This window comes from Ochotona princeps, chromosome 14 (assembly GCF_030435755.1).
Source record: "Ochotona princeps isolate mOchPri1 chromosome 14, mOchPri1.hap1, whole genome shotgun sequence".
In the NCBI taxonomy this organism is placed as follows: Eukaryota; Metazoa; Chordata; class Mammalia; order Lagomorpha; family Ochotonidae; genus Ochotona; species Ochotona princeps.
In genome coordinates, this window is record NC_080845.1 from 47,871,455 (window position 1) to 47,899,059 (window position 27,605).

General features: G+C 36.3%; 1 protein-coding gene across 9 annotated transcripts in view; it reads left to right on the forward strand.

Annotated features, from left to right (window-relative positions):
• NFIB (nuclear factor I B) overlaps positions 1 to 27,605 on the forward strand; it is a 231,201-nt gene that overhangs the window by 197,454 nt on the left and 6,142 nt on the right. The window contains exons 9-12 of one of the 9 annotated variants that reach the window (XM_012925804.2): positions 3,671 to 3,836; positions 7,001 to 7,083; positions 17,743 to 17,831; positions 19,830 to 19,877. The exons of 1 other annotated variant lie outside the window; for it this stretch is intronic. In XM_012925804.2, the coding sequence (XP_012781258.1) occupies positions 3,671 to 3,836; positions 7,001 to 7,083; positions 17,743 to 17,831; positions 19,830 to 19,877 (386 nt within the window). The remainder of the gene's footprint in view (positions 1 to 3,670; positions 3,837 to 7,000; positions 7,084 to 17,742; positions 17,832 to 19,829; positions 19,878 to 27,605) is intronic. 7 more of the 9 variants (XM_036496667.2, XM_004581094.4, XM_004581095.3 and 4 more) reach the window with 7 other exon arrangements.

Here is a 27,605-nt window from a genome sequence, read left to right on the forward strand (position 1 = left end):
GCTGGAAGCGTTGTTTTTTTTTTGTGACTATTGTACAGTGATTTCAGGGACTTATTGTCGAAGTGTAGTACCTCACATTTCTCCTTCCTTAGACATGCGGCTTCTTCTTATAGCAAGGTCACTTCAGAGAGATTGGATTTAAGGGGGTATTCCACAACCAAATACAGACTTTGTACCAAAGCTGTGTCTACTGCTAATGATAATAGCGAAAGTCTTAAATGTAAGTTTGATTGTGTGGTATGCTATATGGTTTTGCTACTTTGCTTTGAAGACTCCTGTCCACTTCTTGATTATGTCTGTTAATGCTTTTTTGGGGGGTGATTTTCCCAAACATCCTATCATCACTTCTGTTATATTAGTAAATAGTGTGTGCATATGCCTTGACAAAGAAAAGTAAAAAAAAAAATTCCCCTTGATTTAATTTGTTAAGATAAAGCAAATGGTCCTTTTTGAGTGTTTAGTTCTGAATTACAATGTGTCTAACTCTCTTTAGTTTGCTTAAAAAGTTACCTTTATTTTTACTTCTGATATGCAAACTGATATTTGAATTTGAAGTTTAGTACTAATTATTTGCATTTTGAAGAAGACATTCAAATAATTATAGTGCTTTTAAGGAATACCAGTGACAACTAAGTAAAAGAGTGGTATCTTAGTCAACCAGTTCAGAAATAAAACTTGCTGTCAGAGCATGGATTCCGACGTCTCAGTTCCATAGAGCATTTTGCTCAACTCAGCTGGGAACAGTGCACACAAGGTCTGATTTTAATTTGTGTAGAATTTCCATGAATAACAAAGTCTAATTAAGACATCCATTAAAAGTCCTTAGCGTTAATTCAGTGTGGAAAATCTTAGAGTTTCATTGGATTCTTTTTTTTTAAACTGATGTCTTAATTAGGCACTGTTAAGGGAAAAATTATGCAAATTAAAATCAGGCCCTTAGTGTTACGCATTTCTTTAATTATTCAGTGCTCGTTCTACGTATATTTCATTTTCTTTGTAAGAGATCATATAAGGTGATAAACTGCCTATATTGTTCTCAGTTTTTCTTTAAGTTTTCAAAGGTAAAGGTCCAGTGTCTTGGAGATGCAACATACCCACATCTCCATTAAAAAAAAAAAAAACAGCAACCCTCTTAGGATTCTGTATAATAGCAGCAATGCACTAAGTAGGATAATCCTTTCCTAATGCTGTTTAGCTTCAGCTTTAGATAAGGCATCTCTCCTTTCCTATCTACATCTATTAACAGCCTGAAAAGATAGAGGCTTTTGAGTGTAGCTTCATCTGTTTAGCAGAAAACTCAAGAGCTTCAACCTTCCATTCCTCTGACGTGAGTCCCAGAGAAGTTGTCTGCATTGGCTTGGACATTCTTTCTGTGTCACTTTTGTTATTTTTAAATGAGAGGAAGGTCTGTTGGTTCATGGTACTTCAATTCCAGTAATGAAGTTTTCAGAATGGGCAGAGTAGCAACATATATCCGGAAGCAGCATTTCTTTGAAAATAATTCAGTTTCTATTGCAGGTAGGTACTAACAACCTGTTTTGGAGAACACTGGTTACACGGATACTTTAACCATTGAATGCACTACCAGCGATAAAGCAAGACCAGTCTGCTTTCTGCAGTAAGATACTAGTTGACTGCAGTCATTTGTAATAGTCACAAAATCAGAAGCTGATGCTTTGCTCTGAAACAAAACTCATGAAGTACTCCGTATTTTCAACATTTGTCCCACCCACCTTCTTTCATGCCTTGACCCGCCCCACCTTCATCAGAGGCCCATATGGGTGTGTGTCTCTCTAAACTATGTAAACAATATTAAAAATAAAATTTGAAATATGAAAAAAATCTCAACTCTAAAAAAGGAACAGTTTTCTCTTGAATTAAAAAAAATGGATCTTTATAGTATATCACATAATTTCTTTTGTAGTAGTACTATCTTTGCGTTGATTTTTAACTCCCTCCTGAAACCAATGAATTTGCATTTCAAAGTAAAACTCTTGATATGTACTTTTTTAACACTACACATGGAAAAAGTGAGGACTCATTTACCATTCATTGTGAGTGAGCCTTCTTTCCAGTAGTCTCCAGGGCTGCACTGATGTTTGATTGTTAAGTTAAGCAACTGAGGTTTCTTTTCCTCCCCACAGTAATTTGGAGATTAATTACATTACTGCTACACCAATTATAGCGAAACAGTCATGCTATTCAATAGAATATTTTGAATAAAATTAGTTTAAAGATACAACTCTCTCATAGGTTTCCGTACAGGAAAACTCTGGTCAATTTTCCTGACATAAAGTTAAATACTTAAAATTACTTATGATGAATAGTCAGGATATCGAAGTTCATTTTCTTTATAGAATGAAGAATACAATCTCTGATGGAGCAAAGCAAAAACAAAGTTCGTGTCTCTAATTCACAATATTATTAGCTATTCATCATTTCTCCCTAAAGTAATGTCTGCTAGTAATTTATGGGCAGGTATTTAGATAATACTTTATTTCATTGCTCTTATTTGTTTTTAGTATTCCAGATAATAAAACCCATATATTTGTGAAGAATATCCTCCTTCTAGACTGTTTATGAACACCCTGTACTGGAGAATTCTGATATGAATATAACCAAAAACAGCACCCTCTCTCAAGAAAAAATATATCACAGTGTTTCTTCATGTTCTCTTAGGATTTTATCTTCCACCATTGAAACTATTTTTGCACCCAGGACCTAAAACTCAAGATAATAATATCTGTTCTTTCATTACCCAGGGGATTTTCCTAGTTAATCCCCATAAATATTTTGTGTAACTCTCTATACACAGCAACTGAAGAGTCAACTCAAATAGCAATGTACATTTCCTCCTGTTCACATCTATATGTTTTAACTGGCTTTGAAAATAGTTTGCTTGTAGTTTAAGGTCACCCCAAGTTCAGCATCTTATATCATTGTATGATTCTGAATTTTTAGATACCTTAAATCTCATTTTCTTTATTTGTAGTAGTCAATCATCAGACATTGAAAAGAGATACTGAGTATTAACTGATCAGTGTGTGAGTGTGTGTTTATGTGTGTGTGTGTGAGAGAGAGAGAGAGAAGGAGAGAGAGGGAGAGAGAGAAAGGAAGCACTTGAGTTTTATGTGTAACAGACTGGGCCTTGAGTTTAAATAATGTAAATTATAGAATATGGTATGTTTGGCCTCCTAGACGTTGTACTGTCCCTTGCGCCAGTAATGTCATTATTTAAGTGAAAATTGTATCCTAAAAATCAAAACTGATTAATTATGGACCATGAGGACTAGAGAATATGGAATAACTGAGTTCTGATATTTGATAGTTCAGTATGAAATGCTGTTTTAGCCTTGGGTCAAGCATTTAAGTCTCCACTTGCATAATCTGCCTAGCTAACGAGTAGATCAAGGGTACCTGACTGACAAGGGTATTGTAAAGATGAATGAAGCCATATGATATGCTTTGAAGATGAAAACCTTCTTTTAGATGCTGCTGCTTCTTGTTATTACTAAGCATTGATTGGCCTCTTGGACCCAGTCTTGAGAAAGCCCGTGTGGCTGTTCCCGGCAGTAAGCAGGATTCCGTGGCTGCATGTGCCTAGTGGAGCTGTTGGACAAGATGATTGCCTTTTGGATTGTTTCACCCGCATTCTGTTTTTGTTTTGTAGCCTAACAGCAGTGGTCAAGTGGTAGGGAAAGTGCCTGGCCATTTCACTCCTGTTTTGGCACCCTCTCCCCATCCCAGTGCAGTGCGACCTGTGACCCTGAGCATGACAGATACTAAACCCATCACTACATCCACTGAAGGTGAGGCAGCTTCACCTACAGCAACCAGTAAGTATTTCTGCAGGAAATGAGAAATGTCCATCATAGGCGCCATTGGATATCTGATCCAAGGTGGAAAACACAGCAACTTTTCAAGCTACCTGACCAGATGGAGATTTCTCATTTATGTGGAGTTAGCAGGCTTGATTGTGTCCTACTAATCACATGCTCTCTCTGATCAAATCCCAGTCAGTACAATACATTTGAAAAGGGAGAAGCTTATTTATTTGAGTAAACAACAAAAATAACACATCATGCCTGCTCATTCAAGGTATATATCAAAATTGTGCTGAAAAAAAAACATAACTTAGTCTACAAGGGTTTTTTTAATCACCCAAAGATAGATTAGATAATTGTTACTTATTGTAGCATTCCTATAGAAATCAAACTCTTTCACAAGGCAGACTGAATCAGTGCCTGTGTAAGATAATTGCATGTTTACATTACTGTAGGCGATGTCATTGTTAGAAACAGTCACACAATGTTGGGTGCAGGAGAGAGCATTCTAGAGCTCAGTATTAGACACAAGGAAGCTACCTGCACTTTCATTATCTGCATTAAAAAAAAACCCTTTTTGATAATTATGCCTATCACAGTATTATCAGACAGTGTGCCTTTGACAAGGCCATAGCATTAAATGTCAGATATTTAACCAGTGAACACTATACAGAACCCATCAATATGCTAAATTTCGTTTCTTCCTAAACAATGCACAAAAATGCACAAAGGTTTAATTTTTAGTTTGCTTTATCCAAACTACCAGTTTTTTAGAACCATCAGACTTGAGGTCATTTTCACGCTTTTCACGTTAATTCTTTGTAACACCATGAAATAGGCTTCACCATCATGAAAGTGATGCTAGTTTTCTTGTTGGGAAGACTCTTACAAGCTGGTGTGCCCAGATGGGAAAAATGGAATAGAGAAAGTTCTAGCTAGGAGGAATCTGCCTGAGCCTCCTCAATTATGCATGCATCTTTTTCATTTGCTTCCCTAGAGCAAGGCATTTTCTTTTCTGTGTCCTGGAAATCCTTGTGTGGAATTCCAGAGACAGAGGGATGCTGGCTCACTTTCTTGGCCATTGGAAAGATGCTCTTTTTTCAATAGCTTTTTAAAGTCATTTTTTCAAAAGAAAAAACAATATTTTGAATTTACAGTAGATTGACATTGCTTTCTCAAAATCCATGAGCCCCCATAATCTAATAATTTCCCTCCTGCTTGTGGTACACCCGTCAGTAATGACAAATGCAAAGTAATCACTGAGTTGGTAGAGGTTCCAACAGCAGTGAAGACTTTTGTGAATGCACACATGACTGAGACCCAGACAGGGAAAACTGAACCATTTGCTGTTCTAAGAATTTGCTGCATACATTACAATCACTAAATCACTGTAAACATTTTAAATGTGAACATCTTGGCATCTTTGAGCAAATAAAACCAGTGATCTGAATACAAATGTTCAGAAATTAAAGATTTGAAAATTGAAATGCTTTACTGTATAACTGATCAAAGATGAGTTCTAGCCATTTCTGGTGCTACATTTTTATACCTGTGGGCACTATTTGAGGCCAGACGCTAATGAGCACAGGTCATGTGTGGGAGCTCCTGAGCCCACTTGTTAATGGAAAGTTTTCAAACTTATGTACACGTTGTTCAAAAAGTGATATGACTAGTGAAATGACAAAATACTCCAAAGGACTGTCTCGGTTGTAGAAAGATGGCTGCTTCAGTCCATCTCCCACTCTAACATCAAATAAATATAGTGAGGCGTTTTTCCTTTCCAATAAACAAAGTTATAGTTCCAGCTCCCAAGACACAATGAGAAACTGGTCACTGAACAGTAAGTAAAATTAAAGAAAACACAGAAACCAAAGAAACCTCTTTTTCATGGTTAAAAACGAAGCACAAATTCCATACAGGATCTGCACCCGCTACCTTTCCTATCTGTGCCTGCTCCATGTTAAATTCCAAAGGACTGGAGATGGAGCAGTTTCACTTCTGGCTACGGCAACCCTTGCCTTGGTGCTTTATTCGGAAGCACTGCGAAGATAAGTGCTGGCCATCTTGCCTGTTTCTAACAAGCTTGTCTACAATGACCTTGGCAGATCCGATCCTGCAGTCCTCAGAAGGAATGTGGCAGGATTCCTAAGTGTTGGTTTAAAAAGGCAGCTTATTTCACCTTGATGTCTGGATTCCTCAATAGCCTGATGGATTGAAACCAGACTTCGTTTCCTTCAGACCTTTAAAGTTTAGCCTGGTCACACATTAGATCTCCTTGTTCTTCATGCAGCAACGAGATTGCTCAGCACTTGGAAATTTGGTTGTCTATTTTCTTGTAAAAAGAAGCAAAAAATATTTAGGAACAGGGAGAATTTTCTGTGGAAAATTCATTCTGTAACAGTCCCCTCTCCACCCCACCCACCCCACCTGCAAAAAAAGAGAAAACCTGCATCCTTGGACATAAGTCAAAAATAGTGTAGGGAGTAGTCATCACCAAGTTTTGTCCCTGGTGACCGCAGGAGTGTCCCATGCTGGGCCAATCACTACAAAGTAATCATTGATTCCTGCACTTACAGAACATGCATACTCTTTTTCAAGAACATTTCCATCAGACTTGAGGTCATTTTCACGCATTTCACATTAATTCTACGTAACACGATGAAACAGACTTCCCCATCATGAAAGTGATGCTAGTTTTCTTGTTGGGAAGACTCTTACAAGATATTTTTCATCTCATATCAAGCACATCTGCTTAACCCCTTCATCAAAAGCTGTCACTTTTCCCTGTCAGTTTTCAATCTGCTTTTACATTTAGACTCACAGACCATCACTGACTATTCCCTTATTAGACCACTTGTATCTGGCATTACATATGGTAAAATGCCCATTAGGGAGTCCAGGCTGTCACTGGAACAAGTTAGTGTGAGGCACACACACCGAAGGCTGGGATGTGGTTTATCAGACAGAATCTTTCCGGGGGAATGAATTCGTTGATTGAAGTCAACTACCATTTCTTTTTTTAATCACTTGCAATTCACTCAGACAAAAGAGAAAAATACATGCATTTTTTTTTTTTTGGTTGCAAATCCCACTTCTCTGGGTATCTTAAACATGGACAGGGTGTTCATTCTGATAGTTCACGATTTTTATCTTTGTTTTTGTTCTTCCTTGATCAGCCTACACAGCCTCAGGCACATCTCAAGCCAATCGATATGTGGGACTAAGCCCAAGAGACCCATCCTTCCTACATCAGCAACAGGTGGGCAAGTTTCACCCAGGTGTAATGGTGTAGCCACGCTTTTGCTTCGGTGCTTCTCTCCATGTTGCCTCTCAGATCCGGACTCAGAATGGGGCTCACGGGGCTTCTGAGACCAAAATTGATCATTTCATTTTCCAAAATTTTTTCTCATTGATCTTTCGTTTCTCACCTCTCTGAACAGTTTCTCAAATTGGCTTTTTCCATCTCTTGTAGCATATAATGATAACATCTGTATAGTCGTATCTGAGCCAAAGATATTTCTCTCAGCCTTAGTGGCTGTTGAGAACTTGCTCTAGCATATAAGTTTCAAAGGCAAAAATTGAAAACCAATTTAAAAGCCAGTTAGTGTAGAACCAGTGTATAATTTGTGGATTGAGCAGCTTCGTATTTTCCAAGTCTTTCACTCCTCATTTTTGTATTTTAGCCTAAGATGAGCTATGAAGCTAAAATCTCAGGCAACACATCATTGCTATTTTAATAAGTTGAAAATGGTTTACTGATTTCAGATGTGTTAAAACACTTTTTTTAAGTTCTGCTTTCTTACATCATTTATGTTGCAAGTAGCATTTTAAATTTCACATCTCATTAATGCTGTAAATTTAATGCAAATGAAGTATTTATCCAAACTGTGAAAATATACAGCCAGGATTAATAGTAGCTTATAAACAAATTAGCCACAGTCTAAAGCATGGCCCATACCAATATAGAAATCCTACGATTCTAGTTAGAGGATAACAGAAATAATTGTAAACACTTCAGAATTTGAACATATTTTATGATTCATATTTGCTACACTCCAGTTTTAAAGGAGACCAATTTGAAATTACCAGTATGAAATATTACACGGGGAGCAATAAACGTTAATTAATATGGAAGAACCAGTCTTGACTTACTTCCTCTTCCATTGTAAGCTGTCTGCACAGATATCTGTGCATTCATACATATCAGAGCTTTTGTATGTTTATGGTGAGCCTGGAGAAATACTTGTGCCCACTTATCTTATTCTAGACCTGTCTACCTTGCTGACGCTTAGCGTGGTCTACCTTAACTGTGCTTTCTGTCTAGTTCTTAAGTCGTTCCCAGATTCAGGCCAAGGTGGCAGACTGCGTATCTGAAAGGTCACCACATGCAGAGTTCAAAGAAAATCATAAAGATAATAGCTTATTCAGGGTACTTGACATTTTGCCAAGTTTTCAAAAAAGCAAACAAAACAAAACAAAAGAGTGAAAACTAACTGAAAACATCTGTACACAGTTATGAAAATACCAAATAATAATTAGTGGTTTTGCCAGCCATGGGCTTCGCAACAGAATTCACTGGAATGCTGCTTTTTTTTCACCTCTAAAATTGCTGTAATATGAAATGTAGTATAATTATTATAATATGGTTCTGTTCGACACATGTATGTGTTCACTGTGCTTTTTTTTAGAACATATACAGGTTTAGAAACTTGTTCTTTTAAAAATTATTACACATATTTTTGGAAATTTTTTCTGAAGGATTTACACTATTGTTTATGACACATCTCTAATTTCCAGTTAATTTTTTAATCATCAAAATGTTCCTCCATTAATTAAGCCTTTAGCCCAAGACATATTTAGGATATTATTACCTTATTAGAAATAATCTTCATAGCCCATGGCGGTTCATATTTTATCACTTATTGCTAACTTAGGAGTTTTGTATAATTACGATCATGAAAGTTCACTAAGGTAAAAGTTATAAACCACGAAGGCATAGTAAGCATTCTGAATATAAGAGTCTTGATGTATAGGGTTGTGGACATTTTTAATTGAAAAAGGAGTATAAACTCTGGGACGTCCATCTTTTTTTTTTTTTTTTAATCTAAGACCACTGCTTGTTATTTAAGTGGGCAATATTGAGTGAAGATCACTTCTAATATGTATGTGCTTTGTTAAGTCAGATGCAGTCCATGATACTGATGGAATACATGATGCATATTGATCCTTAGATAAAAATACGTATAACTTCATAGTTAAAATTGTCAAATACAACGCACATAGAGCATTCTTAATCTTCATTATGAAAGAGTTAGTGCTGATTTTTAATTTGAAGCCCAGTATGTCGTTCATTATGAACTGCAGATTTGAGCCATGCAATGAATAGATATAAATGCATATCATCCTATAATACAAAGCTAAGGTACCAATTAAAAGCTTATTATATTATCCTTTTGAATTTAACAGAATCCTGGAGATGAAGTTTTCTGTTTACTATCCAAGAACAGAAGAACAGAAATAGCTTAAATGACTTCAGTAGAGTAAAGGTTATTCTTTCCTACAGCACCAATTGATTGATTTACTGTGTCCTTTCATTACTTTACAAAGATTTAAAAGAGACCATTCTTCTAGCGACAGGTTCTAAATGCATTTGGTTTAAAGCACTCAATGATGAATGAAAAGAAAAATCAAGGGGTACATGAAATAAAGGTAATCAATCATTTTATATTAGCTGGGAGAAATTTAGAATTAGAAAGGCAATGGTTTTAGTCTGAGTGTTCTTTTAAACATTCCCCATAGTCTTTAATATACATGACCCTTTAAGAATAAATATTGTCACCAGGTACATTCTTCAGCTCATGGTGGCTGCTTTATAAAGATTTATCCTTTTAGGTTATGAGAAGTATTGATGCCCATGGTTGAGTGCTATTCTTTTTTTTTAGATTGCACCTTTAATATAGCCTACATTAATTAGGAACAATAAATTTAAAACTATCGAACAATTTTAACTCTCTTATAAATAATCTTCACATAAAATGATACTGCTGAATGGCTCTCACTAGCATTTTTAACACAAAAGCCATATGATGCATTCTTAAATTAAGAATGGAGAATATTGAAAGACTAAAATGGACATTTTACTCCACTTGTAAGAATAAAACAAAAATTGGTAGATCTTCCTATTAAAACTTTACACTTTTATGCTAATTAATTAGTACACAACACTTCTTACTAGTAATGACACATTTTTTGTAATTAACCAGTTGGTACTGGTTGATAACTGCTATAAGAAATTGCCTTCTTTCCAATGCTAGAATTTTGCCTATCATTCTAAATACAACATCTTCACATAATGGTGAAAAATATTTCCAGAAAATTCATTCAGTTCACTTGACATTTGCCATTAAAAACAATCCTCTTTAACCAGTCACAATAATTAGCCTATGGCAGCTGATCAGGAACTTAATTTTAGAATTTTGCTTTAAATCTTGTTATCAGCAATCTGGAGTGTTGTTCAAGGTCTGGAACTAGTCTGCCTTTGGGATGTTGGCTTAGTTCATGTGTTCACTCTGGAAAAGGAAACCTTAGAAGCAGACCTTCAATTGGAGCTTCATTCTTCTTTTGAACTTCTCTGTTGGAAGATGGTGTGATGACTTGAAGGACTCCAGAGTCGCCCTGCTTTGGCAAACTGCACTGTTTAGTCTCTGCCGAGAAATGTCTTCTTACAGTTTGGAATACTTCCAGAAGTGAGGAAGATGTCCTTCCTGACTGAACCTCAGAGAGTTTAGGAAAATGCAGTGTTTCCACCCTTTAGACGTGGTGCTTCAAGAGCACATGTTGTGCACATCCGTGATCAGACAGCAAAGACACCACATCCCTGGGAGTGGTCTCCTTGCAAAAATAGGAGCTGTCTAGTAGAATGTCTGCTATGGCTTAAAATACACAGAAATTTTAATCTAGTCTAACAGTCTTAGCAAGAAACAGTTTACGTGTTTAGCACCAGTTCCTGATCTGGTCAGTCTCACAAGAAATTTACTAATTTCAGGCCTTCCTCCTTTGCTATCACAAATTATTTGGCAATATAATACAGTCTGGTTAGCTTGATGATCCCTAATATAAAATTTTTTAGAATAAAATGTTTGAAACATAGAAACATAAATTCTTAGTATAACACATCAGTATTATATCTGTATCTATCTATATATATGTATAGATTTTTAAAACCTTGCTGAAAGTTGCAAATGAATGTTTCTAACTAGGAAGATGCTCATTATGAAATAAAAAGAATTAGCTATGGCAGTACTTATTAAATTATCACACAGACTTGAGGCTTTAGGTAGGATAAATGAAGATCATTTCTGTCCTCCATAAGTAACACAGCCATATTAATTCTAATTTATACATTAAAAAGTAAGGTTTATCTGAAGACTATCAAATTTGCGTTCTCCTGACTGCATATTTGCTACCAATTGGAGCTAATGAATGAATGAGTGGTCTGATCAATTCATCACTTCTCACAATTGCATGAACTTCATAGGTGCTTGAGCTACAGCATGTTACATCTCTTGCATGACTAGATAATGCTGTTGTTTCAATTACTGGGCTAGTATATATGCAAGTATTTTTTTTAACACTTCTTGTGATGTAATTTGAAAGTACTTTTATTACACCAAAGATAGTTGTTACACAAATGGTCTTTTAAAGACTGTGTCCCTGTAGATTTTTTGACGCTAAGATATTAGTTTAAATCTTAGTTTTTTCCTAGCGAACGAAATTCAAAGAACAGCACACTGAAACCACATGAACATAGTCCTTTACTAGAGGCAAGCAACTATAGGAACCCAAATGAACTATCCGAACACTTTTCAATAAAGTCGGGAAGGAGGTTATCAACACTGCAGCTGTTCTTATTGTGTCTGTTATCATAATTGACAGCTTGACGCAAAACCAAGTCACATGACTTTGGGAGTAGGCATGTAAAATGGATAAGAGGTCACTTTTCACATATGTTAGCTGGAAAGGAAACACATTTAGAGGAAGTTTCAGTCAAAATAATAACTATGCAGATACTCAACTTTTAGGCTAGTACCCTGTTTTTTTTTTTTTTAAATTAATACTCCTTTGCCTGTCTTTTATCATTCATTCATCTTTTCGGTTAACTTTTACTGTTTATCGAAGGCTGATATTCAGATAAGCTATCCTATTAACGGAAAGATGAAATTATGCATAAAATTATGCCAGAAAGATCATTCTGCAGCACCACTACAGAAAAGTCACCTTCTTTTCTGTTGATAGTGACTTTGAAAGACGTAAACTGAAATACAAAAGTAGAGGAAACTCTGAAAATATTTTCAGATATTTTCATCTTAAATTCATGAACTGACCCGGGTCAGAATAAAACAGTGTTAGGCCCTCTGGGGTAGTGTGTGAAAAGCAGAGGGATTCCACGCGGTAGCTTAGTGGCTAAAATCCACAGTTTCAATGCACCAGAATCCCGTATTGGCACTAGTTCGTATCCCGGCAGCTCCACTTCCTTCCAGCTCCCTGCCTGGGACCTGGAAAATCAGTGGAGCACAGCCCAAACAAAGCCTTGGGCCCTGCACCTGCGTGGGAGACTCGAAGAAGTTCCTGGCTTCTGACTTCGGATCAGCTCAGCTTCGGTCATTGTGGCCAAGAGTGAATGGAAGATCTTTCTCCCTGTCTCTCTTTCTCTCTATAAATCTGACTTTCCAATAAAAATAAATTTAAAAAATAAAGAAAAAGAAAAAGAGACAAAGGAGAAGAGTCTAGAGGGTTGAGTTTGAGTTTCATGTTAATTCAAATAGGGCTTGTGTAACCTTGGATGGTCCCTATCCTTGTTTTGGAGCATTATCATGGAACGGAAATGAAGAGGTTGAGCTAGATGATACCGCAGATCCTTGAATCTTAAAATTTATAAGTTGAAGTAGACTGCATAAAAATTTTTTTTGTTAATTCTCTTTTTTTTAATGCTTATGGTTTCCAAACAGTAGCTTATTTATGTTACTTATTTATGTTAGCTCATGGACCAACTATGCCTGTCCACTTCAGTTAATTCTACTCTACTAATTTAATTAAATATCAAGAATTCTGAGTTCCAGAAATTAACATTAGAAGTGCCTTGAAGGTATCATGATGGTACCGAATCAATTTTTTGTTGTTGTTGTTGTTGTTTATGCTTTTGTATGTCGTACGCACAATATAGTTTTGTTCTAGTCATTCGCTTTCCTTAGGATTACATACTCATCTTTCAGAGGCTACTTCATTTGCAGTACAGCAAGTCAGTAAAACAGTAATAAAATTCTACTAAAGCAAGAGTTATAATGAAAGTATTAATATTGGAGTGTTAATCCTTTTAATTCACTTGCCACCAAAAGTACTTTTCCATACCCTAAAAGTCTGTTTCTTTGAGGCATCTGGAGAAATGAAGAAACCCAGAACGTAAATTTATCTTTTAAGATAGTCTCCTGAGACTCTTGCTGTAAAGTTTTAAAAAAAAGTGAAAAGGTACATTTGCCTGTGTTGATTATTCTGTTTACAGTTTAATGGTTTATTGGTTCAATTGAGAGCTGTTGTCACCATGAGGGACTATTAGTATATCATCCTGTTTGCTGAGTGTAGCAAAGTAGAACATTTTGCTTACCTTCTTTCTTTTGTTCACAAAGCTAATTGCTATGCATTTAGCAAAAGCCCTCATTAATAACCATAGCGGGTCCTCATTTGAATAAATACATTCTTACTCTAAAATCACAAGCATTCTTTCTGGCTGTTACCTATATAATCATTAGAAAGTAATATATGAAAGAGTAATATTCCGATCTTAGGAATTTCCTAAGATAGTTGAGAAAATATTTGTGCAGATGTTTGAGAAAAATCAAATGGTCCCCCATCATTGGTTCCTGAAACAGTTTCATTTCCAGTCAAGTACAGGGCCATCTTTCCAGAGACCATTCTTATAAGTACATGCTATGAAAGGTTCGTGTTCTCTTGGTTTTTCAGTCGATTGACCTGTTTTAACCTTACCCCCTTGATTTTTTGGAGATTTTTTTTTTGTTCTTTCTCCTTTTGTTAATTTTCAGAATTCAGGCTAAAATTTGGTCAGTTGTATATCTTACTTAATTTTCTAAGCAATGTTCATTTCATAGTCATAGATGCATATAAATTAACCAATCAAAATGATTTTGTTGAGTGCACATTTTTTATAACCACAGGACCAAATTTGCCAGAGTCTGTATTGCTAACAAAAAGGGAAGAATTACTGCCCATCACCATGCATTTACAGCTAAGACTGAATTTCTAAGCTAACCTGCACAAGCTGTTTAAATCTTATTACTACTTACAGGGATGAGAAAAACCTTCACATTTTTAAAGGAAAATATTTGGAAACAGCATTTGCATTTAGGAATATTTTTTGTAAGTGAAAAGCATGTGTTTGTGTTCCACTTCAATGCTTTACACTTTAATTTAAAAAAATAACTGAAAGCTGAATTATAGAACATGGGTTGTCTCACAGAACTGAAACTAAGGAATCACCATCCCAAATTAAAAAATATTAGAGCCTGCTATTTTAAACTTACTTAAATTTTTGCATAAAATTGGTTTTATATAGCACCTAGTTATACAAATAATAACATCTAACATGCTCCCTAAAGAATTTTACATCCTTATTAACCTTTCAGTACTTAGAGCATGTTCAAAATTTGCTTGGTCAGGATTATCTTAGTCAAATAAAATTTTGAGGAATGAATCTTCTTAGGAATTATGGTCACGGCAAATTGACAAATCAGTGATTTCTGATTTAATATTCGTTTCCTCTGTCCACACTGTCACCTTTGAAATACCACATTAGCAGGAGTTTTGTTTTAGTCATTCAAAGGTGCTTGATGCCAAAAACTGCATTAATTAAAAAAAATTACATTAGAGAGCTCCTTGCTCAAGTAACCTTACTTATCTAAGTTACAACATACAAGCATGAATAAATATGTTTCCTCAGAAACTTTTGATCATGGTAGTTCTCAGTATAAATAGGTAAACTTAAATGATATTTTATGTTTTAAATAACTGAAAGTTAGTTTATTGCTAATTAGTACTCTACCAATTCCTTTAATAATACATTTTAATAAATACTTATTGATTATTTTATATGTATTTAAACAAATTTTTCTTGAAAGCATGTAAAAAGAGCCTCATTTATGTATTTGAAAGGTATTGTTAGAGAGAGAGGAGAGATGGAGGGACATATCTTCCATCTGCTCGTTAATTTCCCAAATGGTTGTGTCAGGCTGATGCCAGGAGCCTGGAGCTTCTGGATTTCTCAAGTAGGTGCAGGGGCACAAGAACTCAGGCCATCTACCACTGCTTTCCCCACATGTTATGAGGGAACTGGATTGGAGAAGCCAGGATTCAAACTGGTGCCCACAGAGAATCATAGACATTGGCTTAACCTGCTATGTCACAACACTGGGACATATATATCTTATTGTACATATCTTAAAGGTGGGTGAAAATGAAAACCTATAAATCCTTTGAAACTACTCTTGAGATTGAGAAATGTAAAAATATGTTGATTTTAAATATTCAGCACATGACCAAAATTAGTTCATATGCCATTCTTTAAAAATATTTATTTATTTTTGTTTTTATTGGAATATCAGGTTTACAGAGAGAAGGAGAGACAGAGAGGAAGATCTTCCATCTCTTGGTTCACTCCCCAAGTGGCCACAATGGCCAGAGCTGAGATAATCCAGAGCTAGGAGGCAGGAGCTTCTTCTGGGTCTCCCATGCAGGTGCAGGATCCCAAAGCTTTGGGTTATCCTCTACATCTTTCCCAAGCCACAAGCAGGGAGCTGGAAGGGAAGTACAGTAGCTGGGATATGAACAGGTGCTCATATGGGATCTTAATGGATACAGGTGAGGACTTCAGCCACCGGGCTATGGCGGAGGGTCCCATATGGCATTTTTATGGGTAGTAGAACGGATAAGCAAAATGTGAACAGCTTAACACTGGAGAAAACCAGAGCTGGTGTTCCTGCAGTGTCTGTGGGACAGTAAATAGTGAGTGGCTTCGTGAAGCATAGCCTCTCTCTCAGAACTTCCCCAGCCCAAACTAAAAGTCCCACAGCAACTCATCTTGAGTTAATAATTAATAGGATTAAAATGTGCTAAATATTCCCGTCCTTTCTTGAGAATTCTAATTGAGTCCAAAACTGGTATTTTCATCCATTATAGCATAACCAATAAGTGATTCCCCACATGATATTTATACAAAATCAAGTTTCTGGATTATTTTACGAGTACTTTTTAAATCTTGTATTTTGGAATAAACAAGCGATTTTCGCTCTTACTGCAAAAAAATAAAGAAAGAAACCATCTGCCCCATTACATTGAATTTTTAATTAGGTGATCCATTTTGAGAACTTTTAAAAAATCTTGCCATAAGTCTTCTCATACAATAAATGAAGAGATTTACTTTTCTGAAATAAAAGTGTGTCATCTTTTTGATTTATAGCAAATTAAGTATCCTTTTCTTTATGCAAATATAATGATCAAGTTTATGAATCTTTTATTTACTTAAAATGTTATGATTTCTTTAAGGTACTTAGTGTGAATAGAACCCTTGTTTCCGTTTCCCTCTCTATCTATAAATTCATATGAAGGAAATTTTCTCACTTATTCAAATTGTAAAATCACTTTGATCTGAAAAAAATGACATAATGAAAACTAAAGGCTTGCAAATTTTAGGTAATATTATTGAAACTTTCTACATCTATGAAAAAGTGAGCAATAAGCTATCATCCTATTACTTAGAGTATATAGAAACTAAGATTGTAAAAGGGAAAGAAGATTCTTAATAGATAATCTTTTCAGGCATAACGTTATCAAAAAGGATTAAGAGAGTTGATCATAAGTTTACAGGCATTTTGGCTGCAGCCATGATCTAGGATTTCTCACTGAAAAGCAGGAAACAAGGTTTAGTGGATGGCTGTGAAGAAGTCATCTTTCCAATGCAGATGCAGCTAATTTATAGCACAGCTATCTAAAGGTTAAAAACAGTGATTTTCAAGTGTGTTTTTTCCCCCAAAGCCAGATAAGTTTACTTTCTTAAGCATAAAAATAAGCAATATATCTTTTCAATAAATCTGCTAGCACCGTAGGGCAGCTGTTAACTAAACAGAGCTGGATAGGGTTACTTGGGACAGTCTCAGAAGGGCAGATTGGGTGATACAGAGAGCTGGGAAGAATTTGTTTCAGCTTGTATTCAGGGCATTCCATACTTTGTTCAGAGGTAGAGAAGTATTTTAAATGCCATTACTCTGGATTCAAAATGAGTAAAAGTTATTATCAACTCTTGCTAAGCAATACCACTTCAAAGACAACAAAATTAGTGAACATATAAAACTGAATACCTTGATGCCTCTAAACATACACTAGGGTGAATGGTTGTGGGGTGGGAGCTTTCTCCTCTGAACTGCATGTCCTCTGTGTTTGCCTACTGCATGCTTACAGTTATTGATTATTTTACTCAGATTGTTTGGTATGTTGCATAGGAAGAAAAACATTTTATTTTCTTTCTAAAATATCTCTATTGAATATTAACGTTTGCTTTTATTTCAGCTCAATTTATACTCTAATAATGGCTAATTGTTATGTTCTAAACACTTGTTTCTCTTGTATGCTTTAATAAATAGAAGCATATTGCAGTAACTTTTTCTAAAAAAACAAATCTAGGAAATTTGCTTTTCAGAGTAAGATTTTTTTTTTTGCTTTTTTTTTTTCTTTAAGTTGCCTCTGGAAAGTAAGATTAATGCCATATACAGTACTAGTTTGCATGTGTTCATTTAAATACTAAAATCTGTAGTACTGCTCGATCCATATCTGACTGCTAGGTTTCAATTGACAGCTGAGGATTTGTGACTGGACCATGAATCAAAACGGCAGGCATTTATACCCCAGTACCAGTGAGGATACATTGGGAATTACTTGGCAAAGGTAACATTTTAATTATTTCCAACCCTACACTTACACCTAAAACTTACATGACCTATAGTATTTGTTTGTAATTAGCGTTGGAGAAAATATATGTTAAAGATTTAGTTGTTTTGGCTATACTCTCCCTGTTTCCCTACCCCTTCTCTTTTATCTTGTGTTTAAATGCAAGAACAAAGTAATTTTGGGTTATGGCATATGCTTACTGATCATCAGAATTTCTAAATGCTGTCAAATGTTTTATACAATTGTTAAGACTTTTGTTGAGGGAGGGAGGGCAGATTCTGACATTTAGATTTCAGGACCTGTGAAATGAAATCACATCTTTAGGGAATATTTTTTATCTAAGGTTAAAGCATTTGTTTTCACAAAAGTTTTTCTCATTTTCAACTCTTTTTCTGCGAATACTAAGTGACTTAGCTATCCATTTTTTCTCCAATAAGAGGACAAAAGTTAGAACTTTAAGTTACTCAGTGTTACTGCTGTTGGCAGCCCCCATGAGTTTTGTGCTAAGAAGATTCTTGGAATCTATAACTCAGGAAGAATTTGCTTTGAATATATTTTGAAACTTCAGTTTTATAATACTCTAACTCCTGGAAGAGCGACGTTGGTTGATTGGCTGATAAAATTATCCCCAAACTTAATTTTCAAGACAAGTTTTGCTATTGTCTCATGTATTGACTGTAGAAGTAAGTCGTTCCAAGCAACTTGGGTATTGCTTTAATAAAGAACAAATTGTGTGAAATTCACAAATTAAATAATTAAAATTTATGATTTAGTCATACATAATAAGAGATAAGAATTTGCTAGAGAGTGTGAGGTAATCCCATTAAGTAGAGCCAACCTAATTTTCCGACCCTGCTGCAACTGTGGCCCTCCCTTCCTGAAATGTGCCAGAGCGGAGGTTCTTGCTGAGCTCGGAGCTCCTCTCCCTTTGGGTGACGGACACTGCCGAAGAGGAGATTTTGAGGGAGCCATACTAATGGAATGTTCACATTTTCTTGAGCAAAATTAATAAAATTATTCAGGTTCTATTATTAAATCTTCATGACTTTTTGTTGATGTATTACTTGAAATTTATACCATATGATTTTTCCTCTTCAAAAATTTGCAGTACCATGAGCCTTACATATAGACACATTTTTACACATTAGGACATTTCTTTTCAAGAAGCTTATTTATTGATCCTTTCTTTGAAAAAAAAATTGATACGTACTTATGAAAAAGAAGCTTAACTCAATGAAAGCATCCTGTATCATCTTAATGGTTAATAGTTTTAAGTCCAATGAAAACATGCCAAAAAGGCCCAAATTGAGATTTCTTTTAACTTAATTGGATCTAATAATACAATGTTTCTACTGTATTAAATGCCTTTGTTACATTCCATGTTCTGCCCCATGATTTAGCAAGTTGGTCCACATCTACCTATCTGTGTCTAAACTAACGAACAAGTCAGGTGTTTCCCCTGCTAGTCAATGTGCCAGTAGCAGTGGGAATTTATAGATCTGTGGATTGCTGTTTGACTTACTTAATCAAAATAAGATAGCGCCTGTAAAGTGTGGTAAAGCAAAGTAAAAGATGTAAATAATTGGGAATTTAAGCTATAACATCACCTAGAAATTCTTTGGATCAGAAATCAATACCTCCACCCCACCAAAAGTAAAAAAAAAAAAAAAAGAAAGAAATAACATCAGGTGAGTGAATGAGTCATAAATACAAAGATTGATGCCAGTGGATGGTATGCTAATTTGCCTCAGTTCTCTGCAGAATGTTGTTCGTATTATCACGATCCTTCCGTGTGAAAAAGTGGTATGGTGATCAGTTTGGAATCATTAATACAAAAAAAAAGTTCAGAATTTATTTTACTGTTTCTTTCCTACCTCCTCCCTTTAAAAATCGTAATTTTTTCTTTGAATTAGTAGATGATTATTTGTGGAATGGCTTTAATGATTCAAAAAGACCTTAAAAAGGTTTTCTTCTTCCCTTTTTGTCATGGTTCAGAAGGCACGTAATGGATAATGGCAGGAGTCACAGTCGTACCTTCAACAGGTATTTATTCCGTTGTTGTGGCTAGTACAGACTCTCACGGTTGTTAAAATCTAAGTGTATAGAGTTCAGAGTGAATATTCTCAGATAAGACAGCCATGTGCTTTGCTTTGTTGCAGCTTTTAAAAAATGGACTGAAGTTTAGTCTATATTTGATATTACAAATAGACCAGGTTCACGACACAACAGCTTTAACCATAATTGATAGTGCATGCCCCTGTGGATTTTTTTCTTTTTAGAAAGACTACTAGAACAAGAAATCGTAAGTGTAACAATATTATTTTAAGATGGATAATAGACATCTGAAATTGTCAGGGCTTGGCTCTGCAGCCTTGGAATCGCCTGAATACATTGAAAATATCTGAGAAATGTAGATCTATTTAGAGTTAACTAATTTGCCCCTGTCATGATGGACTAAAGACAGTCTTACAGGTTATTTCTGTTGTGGTTGTGGCTTTTCATTTTTAACAAAAGGCAATCCCGGCAGACTTCTTAGCAGAACATCACAAAGCAAAGCAAATGTTTTGGTTTTGCTTTACTTTGCTTTGGTTGTGTGTTGTCTGTCACCATCCCTCTTCTCCTACACTCGCTTATCCAAGGTGGCCCTCCTTGCCGCCTTTCTTCCTGAAGGGGTTTCCGTGTAAAATGCAGCTCCTTTTCCAGGCCTGCCAATGGTAGTCCGGAGGCAGTTGTGCAAGCCTAATCCCCAGCACAGGCTCCGACATTTCCTTAGGAACCAGAGCTAACTCTGCTGCAAAGTTTCCATGGATGAGTTTAGGGAGTAATTCTGAAGGTGCTTTCTTTTCTTGACCGTAAAATGTTGTGAGCGTGTGTGTGTGTGTGTGTGTGTATGTGTGTGTATACATGTGCAAGAGAGTTACTTGCACGTTGACAAGGTAATTTTTTTCTGTGTAAGTAAAAGTCCGGGTACTGTAGTTCAGGCCGAGCAGAATGATTAAGAGGTCATTTCTTTAGTGAGAGTGGACTCAGCTCTTAGCAGAGTAGTAGAAGATGAATTGCTTAAGCTAGGTACTGTTGTGCTGTGCTTGGTCCTCCTGTGTGGAAAATTTACATTGTTTTGCATATATGAATTATGTGGATATAAACACATACAGCACTGATTCCCCAACTGGCTTTCTTTTTGGAAACTGTAGTCAGAACATGAGTTGTATTATCCCATATGAAAGAGCAATATAATTGAATGAAAAAGCAAGCTGAAGGACAGTCCAAGAATAATATAAACATAAGTTATTTTGAAACATTGGAGGGAGTGCTTTATGCAAAAGAGAAACTGGATTTATTGTTTCATTTGCTCTTCTCCCCCTTCACCCCTTTCAAGAAAATGCAAAGCCACAAGTGAGCGGTTGTGTGTGTCTGATGCCTTACATAAACATAGAAGAAGCCTTCAGATGGCTAAAATAAACATGCGCGTGTTACTGAAGGATCTGTTTACACAGACCATTTGCTCAGCCTCTGAAATGATGAATAAATGAAGATTTTTCCCGAAATAATTGGAAGGATTTTTGTGTTTCTGCTGATGCCATAATCGAATGGCACCAACGAGACTTTTATCGGCTATTTTCCACATTACACATGTTAGCAGCCCCTTTCCACGAGTTGAATACTTCATTCTGTAGTTACTTTACACATGTTTTTGTAAGAAATTGTCGTTTATTACTGCAATTCAAGAGAGTTGCTTGATTTCCCAAGAGAGATTTAGCAGCCAATAAAGGTGATTTGGATCTGGTTGGTCAGGAGAGAGAGGACAGAAAGGAGAGAGCGGGGACCGTATTTTGTAGCTACAGCTCTGTTCACGTAACACTACCCTCAACCACCAGCCATTTTTCTTGCTGTGTTTGTAATATTTCCTTTATAAAATTATGTTCTCAAAAGACTTAAGAGTGAGTACATAAACAAGGATAATTTTCAGCATTGGGTTTCAAATAGTGTTTTTCTAGGTGCATACAAGAGTTTTCATGCTAATGCACGTGTAGGGGGTGCAGAGCATAGGGGTGTGTGTGTGTGTGTATACACATATATGTGGTCTGTGTGTGTGTGATAAGCACTGTATGTCCTGTCCAAGGGTGGAATTAAGAGTTAACTTGTGTTTCAACATTGCACTTGGAAGTCCCTGCAAACTCACTCGGTTAGCATTTCCTGCTCTCAGTTTGTTATCTTGACACATAACTGTAGTACAACAGCTGGGTTGTTCCTGGAGTTCCTGTGGGGAGCTTTATTCTCAGAGTGCTGAATTTCCTTTTCAGCTGTCAGCTCTAAAGTGTGTTCAAAATGTTCAACTTTTTAGACACCATTCTGGGCCCCTAGCACCACTCTGGGACCATGATGGAAATGCTGATAAGGTAGATGAATGGGAGAAGCTTTACTTTAAGGCAGAGAACTGCGAAAGCCAAAATTGTTCTTGACTGTTGTTTGGTAACAGCACTGCTTGCTGGTGTTGCTGTTTGCATTCAAATATTGTATTCAAAGGAATTACTCAATTCTTAACCAAATGATTTGCACCTGTTATGAAATCCCAACCAGAAAGACAGCCATTCTTAAAAATGATCTTGATACGGTTTTCACAGACACATAGAATCTGTGATCTGAATGTTGAGACTGTAGTGGGACTTGTCACAGTTTTGCTTAACTTTCTGCATTTATAAAGAAAGATTTGTACAACACGATGTTTCCTTTTTATCTAGGCACTCTTCAGAACCCTTCCTAAGAAATTAATTGTATTCCAGCCAGACTTGCACGCTGCCATCCCACAGGAAATGGGTCAGCAATCCATTAAGATGCCATTAGATAATCTAATTTGGAACTTAATCTCTAAATCAACCATGCTCCATACTTGAAGCATACTTGAGAGAAAGAAAAAAAGTTTACGTTTGAATCGATAGGGGAGCCGAAGCGTGAAGAAAGCTGTTTGTTTTTTCTGTAGCTGTGGTCACGTCTCAAGCCGTCTGGTAACCAGGAGAAACCAGACATGATGTAATTCCAGATTGAACTTGAACTTCAGGGACTTAGGATGGAGGAACAATGGACCATAGGAATCAATAATGTCCATTTTCCACATGATTATGTTTGGAGCTTTAAGTTAACCTCTATGGGAGAAGCAGCAGGATCTGTAGTGTGACCGAAATGAGATGATCCAAGACAAGATGTTAGAGGAAAGAAAACAACTTTTTCCGTGATATTTTCTGAGCAGCACTGCAGATTCCAGCAGGATTAGAAAAGTTCCCTCTCTGCAGTAAACTGGTAGCCTGTTCAGAGCACTCTTTGTTCACTTAGGTAGGACAAACTTAATCTTACGTTTCCTGTCAGATGATTTTTTGGCAGCGCTACTGGAGAGGGAGGAGTGTGGTGCAGAGAATTCCCAGATGTAGACCTTGCCCATTAACTCTTTGCAATGAAAGGAAGTGTGATAAGCACCTACTTTATCTGAAGATGGTGTATGTAAAGCGCCATATTTACATATGCATCACAACCGGACAAAATCAGCTCAGGGGCAGCCAGGGCACCTTTCCTTAGCTTATGCTTTTGGCGTCTCCTGTTTGCTAGTGCTGCTGGTGGATACAAAGAGAAATTCTGTGTAGACAGCCTAAATATCAAATCCTGTAAATATGTGAATATAATAATAAACATAGTAACCTATAAAACAAGAGGACTTACTTAAGTTCAGGGAACTAAAGAACACACATCCTGAATATTCAGAGTGGGGAGAGTTGCTCTCTTCCTTGTTCACATTGTTTCACAGGAGGGAAGATCTTTTGCACACGTGAACAGGGTAGCAGGCACAGCATCAAAAAGTGTTGAGTTCCGTCATCATTTCTCATTTTATGCTTCATAGTTCTGATACAAATGGATTCTGTCCTTTTCAGGGGAAATTGTGCAAATAATACTGATTTAATGAAATCATTTGTGAAAGGATCTCATTTTGCTTTTGTATAAAACTTGCATTTCTATTTACTGTAGTATGCCTAGGATGATTTTCTCTAGTGAAAGGCACTATTTTGAAGCACCAGTTTTGTAGAGAATTTTGTCTGCTGTTGAAGAATCACTTATGCAAATAAGAGGAGCAGTAGCACTTGTAACAATAGCATTGAAAAAGAGCCCAGGGCAGAGAGGAATACAGAGGAGAGAAAAGGGCTGCAAATCAACATGTGGACTGTCCACTGGCTCAGGCTGTGGGAGGAGATAGAACAGCTAACTTTCAGCTGAAAATTCTGTAGTGTTTAATTGGCAAAACCTCTCACGGGGAGTTTACCCAAATTGCTGTCTCTCTGTGTGTGTGTGTGTGTGTGTGTGTGTGTGTGTGTGTGTGTGTACTACAATTTATTTATTACTTACCATGATCATAGCAATTCTTCATCTTGTTTTTTCAGTTCATTTCGAAAAACTTCTTACATAATATTTTAAAATATTCAATTTGGCCTTTTGGGAGAGGAGCTTTTCATTTAGGTTTAAACTAAGGAAATACATTTTTACTGCTTTTCAGTATATAGATTGCCTTGTTGAAGAGTATTCCAGGATTATGTAAGGTTTTTTTTCCTAAAAAATCAAGCACAGCAGCTCTAATGAGTACATTTAATATGTAGTTGCTGTGATCCACACATAGAACTTATCTTGCTTTTCACTGGAAAAATATGTTGCTGGCATCTGCCATTATTTTACTTTTAAAATGTTAACACTCACCCATGATAAACATTCAGTCTAGCGTGTCCCAATAATAAACCATGTTTGAAACAACTGACTTTAAATAGATGAGTTTTGATAGCCTGTTGTGTTGATGTTATTATTTTCAAAGCTGTTGGTCCCCAAGGAGTAGCAATAAAGAAAGCTATTTACCTACTTAGTTATGAAACAAATACATTTCTCTTTCATTACTATGAAGTGCTATTGCTTTCAGTTAGAATAATTCTATGAGCCACCTGCAGTTTATGATATTTGGTGTTTCCCAGAGACCCCACAAGAGTACTTTGCAGTTCAGGTAAGAGCTAGCCAGGGAGCTTTCTGATACAGATTATTACAAATAGTAATAATCATTAGAAGTCATCTTGCATGCAAATAGGATCATTCATATAGCAATAATGATCTGTAAAAATGGGAAGAAATAAATCGAAGAAGCCCAAGACCTGTGTAAAGCACTTTGTGTATGTTCCTGCTAGTCTAGCCTTCTCCAAAGTAGAACCCAAGATACACATAATGGGTGCATGTCACCTCTGTGCAGGCGTGAAACAGTACACATGCTGCAGTCATATGAAAAGCAACTGAAACTAAATAAATAAAACAAGGTTATTTATGCTGAAGTTTGCACTCAAGAGTATTCCTGCCATGGGATTTCAGGGTGTGACATGGACCTAAGCCCAATGTCTTATTGTAAAATTCAGTGGTGGCATCAACTGTAGTCTATTGAACAAAAGTAAAATGTTTCTCAAAACAGAGGAATGAGGTCAAATATAATGGTTAAAAATATATGTTCTAGAATCCCATGGTAGGATTTTATATCCTGTCTTCTCTAACTTAACAGCACTGAAGTTGGACAAACTTTTAACTTCTGAGTATCATTTTCCTCATTCATAAAATCTGAATATTAATGTTACTTTCTCATAGGTTTATCATGAGGATTAAAATCTTTAGGGTAGGAAAAGCATATAGAACAGTGCCTGGCAAGTAACAAGTGCTACATAATCACTAGCAACTGGAATATTTATTTATTTATTAAGGATTTATTTTTATTTTTAAGAGTTACATAGTAAGGAGAGACAGACAGAGAGAACTTCCATCTGCTGTTTCACACACCAAATGGCCACAACAACCAAAGCTAAGCCAGTTCGAATACAGGAGAAGCTTCTGAGTCTCCCACATTGGGACAGGAACCAAAGGCCTACGGCCATGCTCTGTTGTTTTCCATTAACAGGGAACTGAATTGGAAGCGGAACATCCAGGACTAGAACTGGCACCCATATGGGATGCTGCACTGTAGTTGGAGGATTAGCCTGTTGATCCACCATGCCAGCCCCTGGCATATTTATTAAGTACAATTTATTCAACATAATGTGTTAATAGATTTAACATAAATTCTATTTCTTCCACTGATGTGGGTGAGCCTTTTTCCCAAGATTAAATCTGCAGTCTTTCTGTTGTTTTGACATAAACAGCTAATTCAAATGCACACATATACAATCAAGGATAGCATGGTTTCTAAATTAACTAGTACTTAATTAACCCAACCCTAGCCATGTTTTCTGGACAGGTTTTTAGCTATCACTAGGGAAATTTTTTGTTTTATGAATCTGAGGAGAGCCACTACTACCTGTGTGTTAATCTCATACCAATAAAACTAAAGGGTTTATCCAAGGAAGTATAAAACTTTCCTTTCTGGGAAGAAAAATGCCTCTTTTAAATTAAAATATCTATTTTGCAATTATTTATTCCCTGTGCTTACTGGGGCATTATTAATTTTTATCATTCTGTATAAATATTGATCGTTCCTGATACATTTGAAGTATGTATAAATCTATGCAGTTTATTGTGCTTCTTCCCAGTGCTATTCTTTAAGCTTCTGAGAGATACTTACTATCTTTAAAGTAAACATGGTTAGATCAGAGTGTGAAATCTGAATGGGTAATACTATTATTCCTGGAAAAGAACTAGCAAGCTAGATACCTTGAGATTTTGTAAATCAACAAATGGATCGCCCAATCCATTATCAAATAAACACAAGCTAGTAATAACTGAGTTTTGCTTTTCTTGAAAAAGCTTTTACTGTCTGAATCACTTAAGAGTGTTAGGTGAAGTGAAGGTTACAACTTTGTTTCTAACCCAACTTGAAGACTTTATTGGCTTATACGTGACACTCTATCGTTCTTGGGTGGTGAGTAAGGGCCTGGTCCGTTTTGCCTAGAATACAAACACAGAATGCTTTTTTTTCTTAAAGCATAACTACCATATTTTGTGAGAATGCTTGAGAATAATATTCTGTTATTCATTAATTGAAAGAAATCCAGTTACTCCTTATACATGAAAAGACCAATTATTCTAGCCGATTTAGGATTGGAAACATATAAATAGTTTATCACATTTTAAGAAGGAAGAAGTAGGTATATGCTTCCCTCTTAATCTGGTACAAGTTCAAAGCACTCACGGAAAATGGAATATAAGATAGGCTTAGGGGGTGGGCTTTTAGGCTAACATGCTAGTGTTCTTCGTTAGCCAACCTGAGTTTGATTCCTGGCTTTAATTTTTCACTCCAGCTTCTTGTTGATGCAGAACCTGGGAGGCAATAGTTGATGGAACAAGGACAAAAAGCAGCCCCTGGCATTCTTTCTCCATCAGCTCAACTGCATCCTCTGTGTTCTGTCCTTGCTCACCAACCCTTGCTGCCCGACCATGCAGTCTGCAGAAAGAGAAGTCCCCTATGGGAAAAGCCCACACACACCGGCTCAGCTGCACCTAACACCCGCTCATCACACTCAGCTGCTTTATGCTATATAAACCTAACCTGCCAGAAAATTCTTGTTCTCTGCCACATGTTCATCCTCTATATACACTGGTAGCAGGCCTCTTTCAGCTTTATTCCGTTGAATAAAATTGTTCTGAGTTTGTAGCTCGCTTCCTCTTTGTTCAGCTGCTCTTGGCTAACAGTAGAATGGGCAAGTAATTGGGTTCCTGCTGCCCTGCTGAGAGACCTGGGTTAAATGACCAGCTTTTGGCTTTGACTTAGCCCTG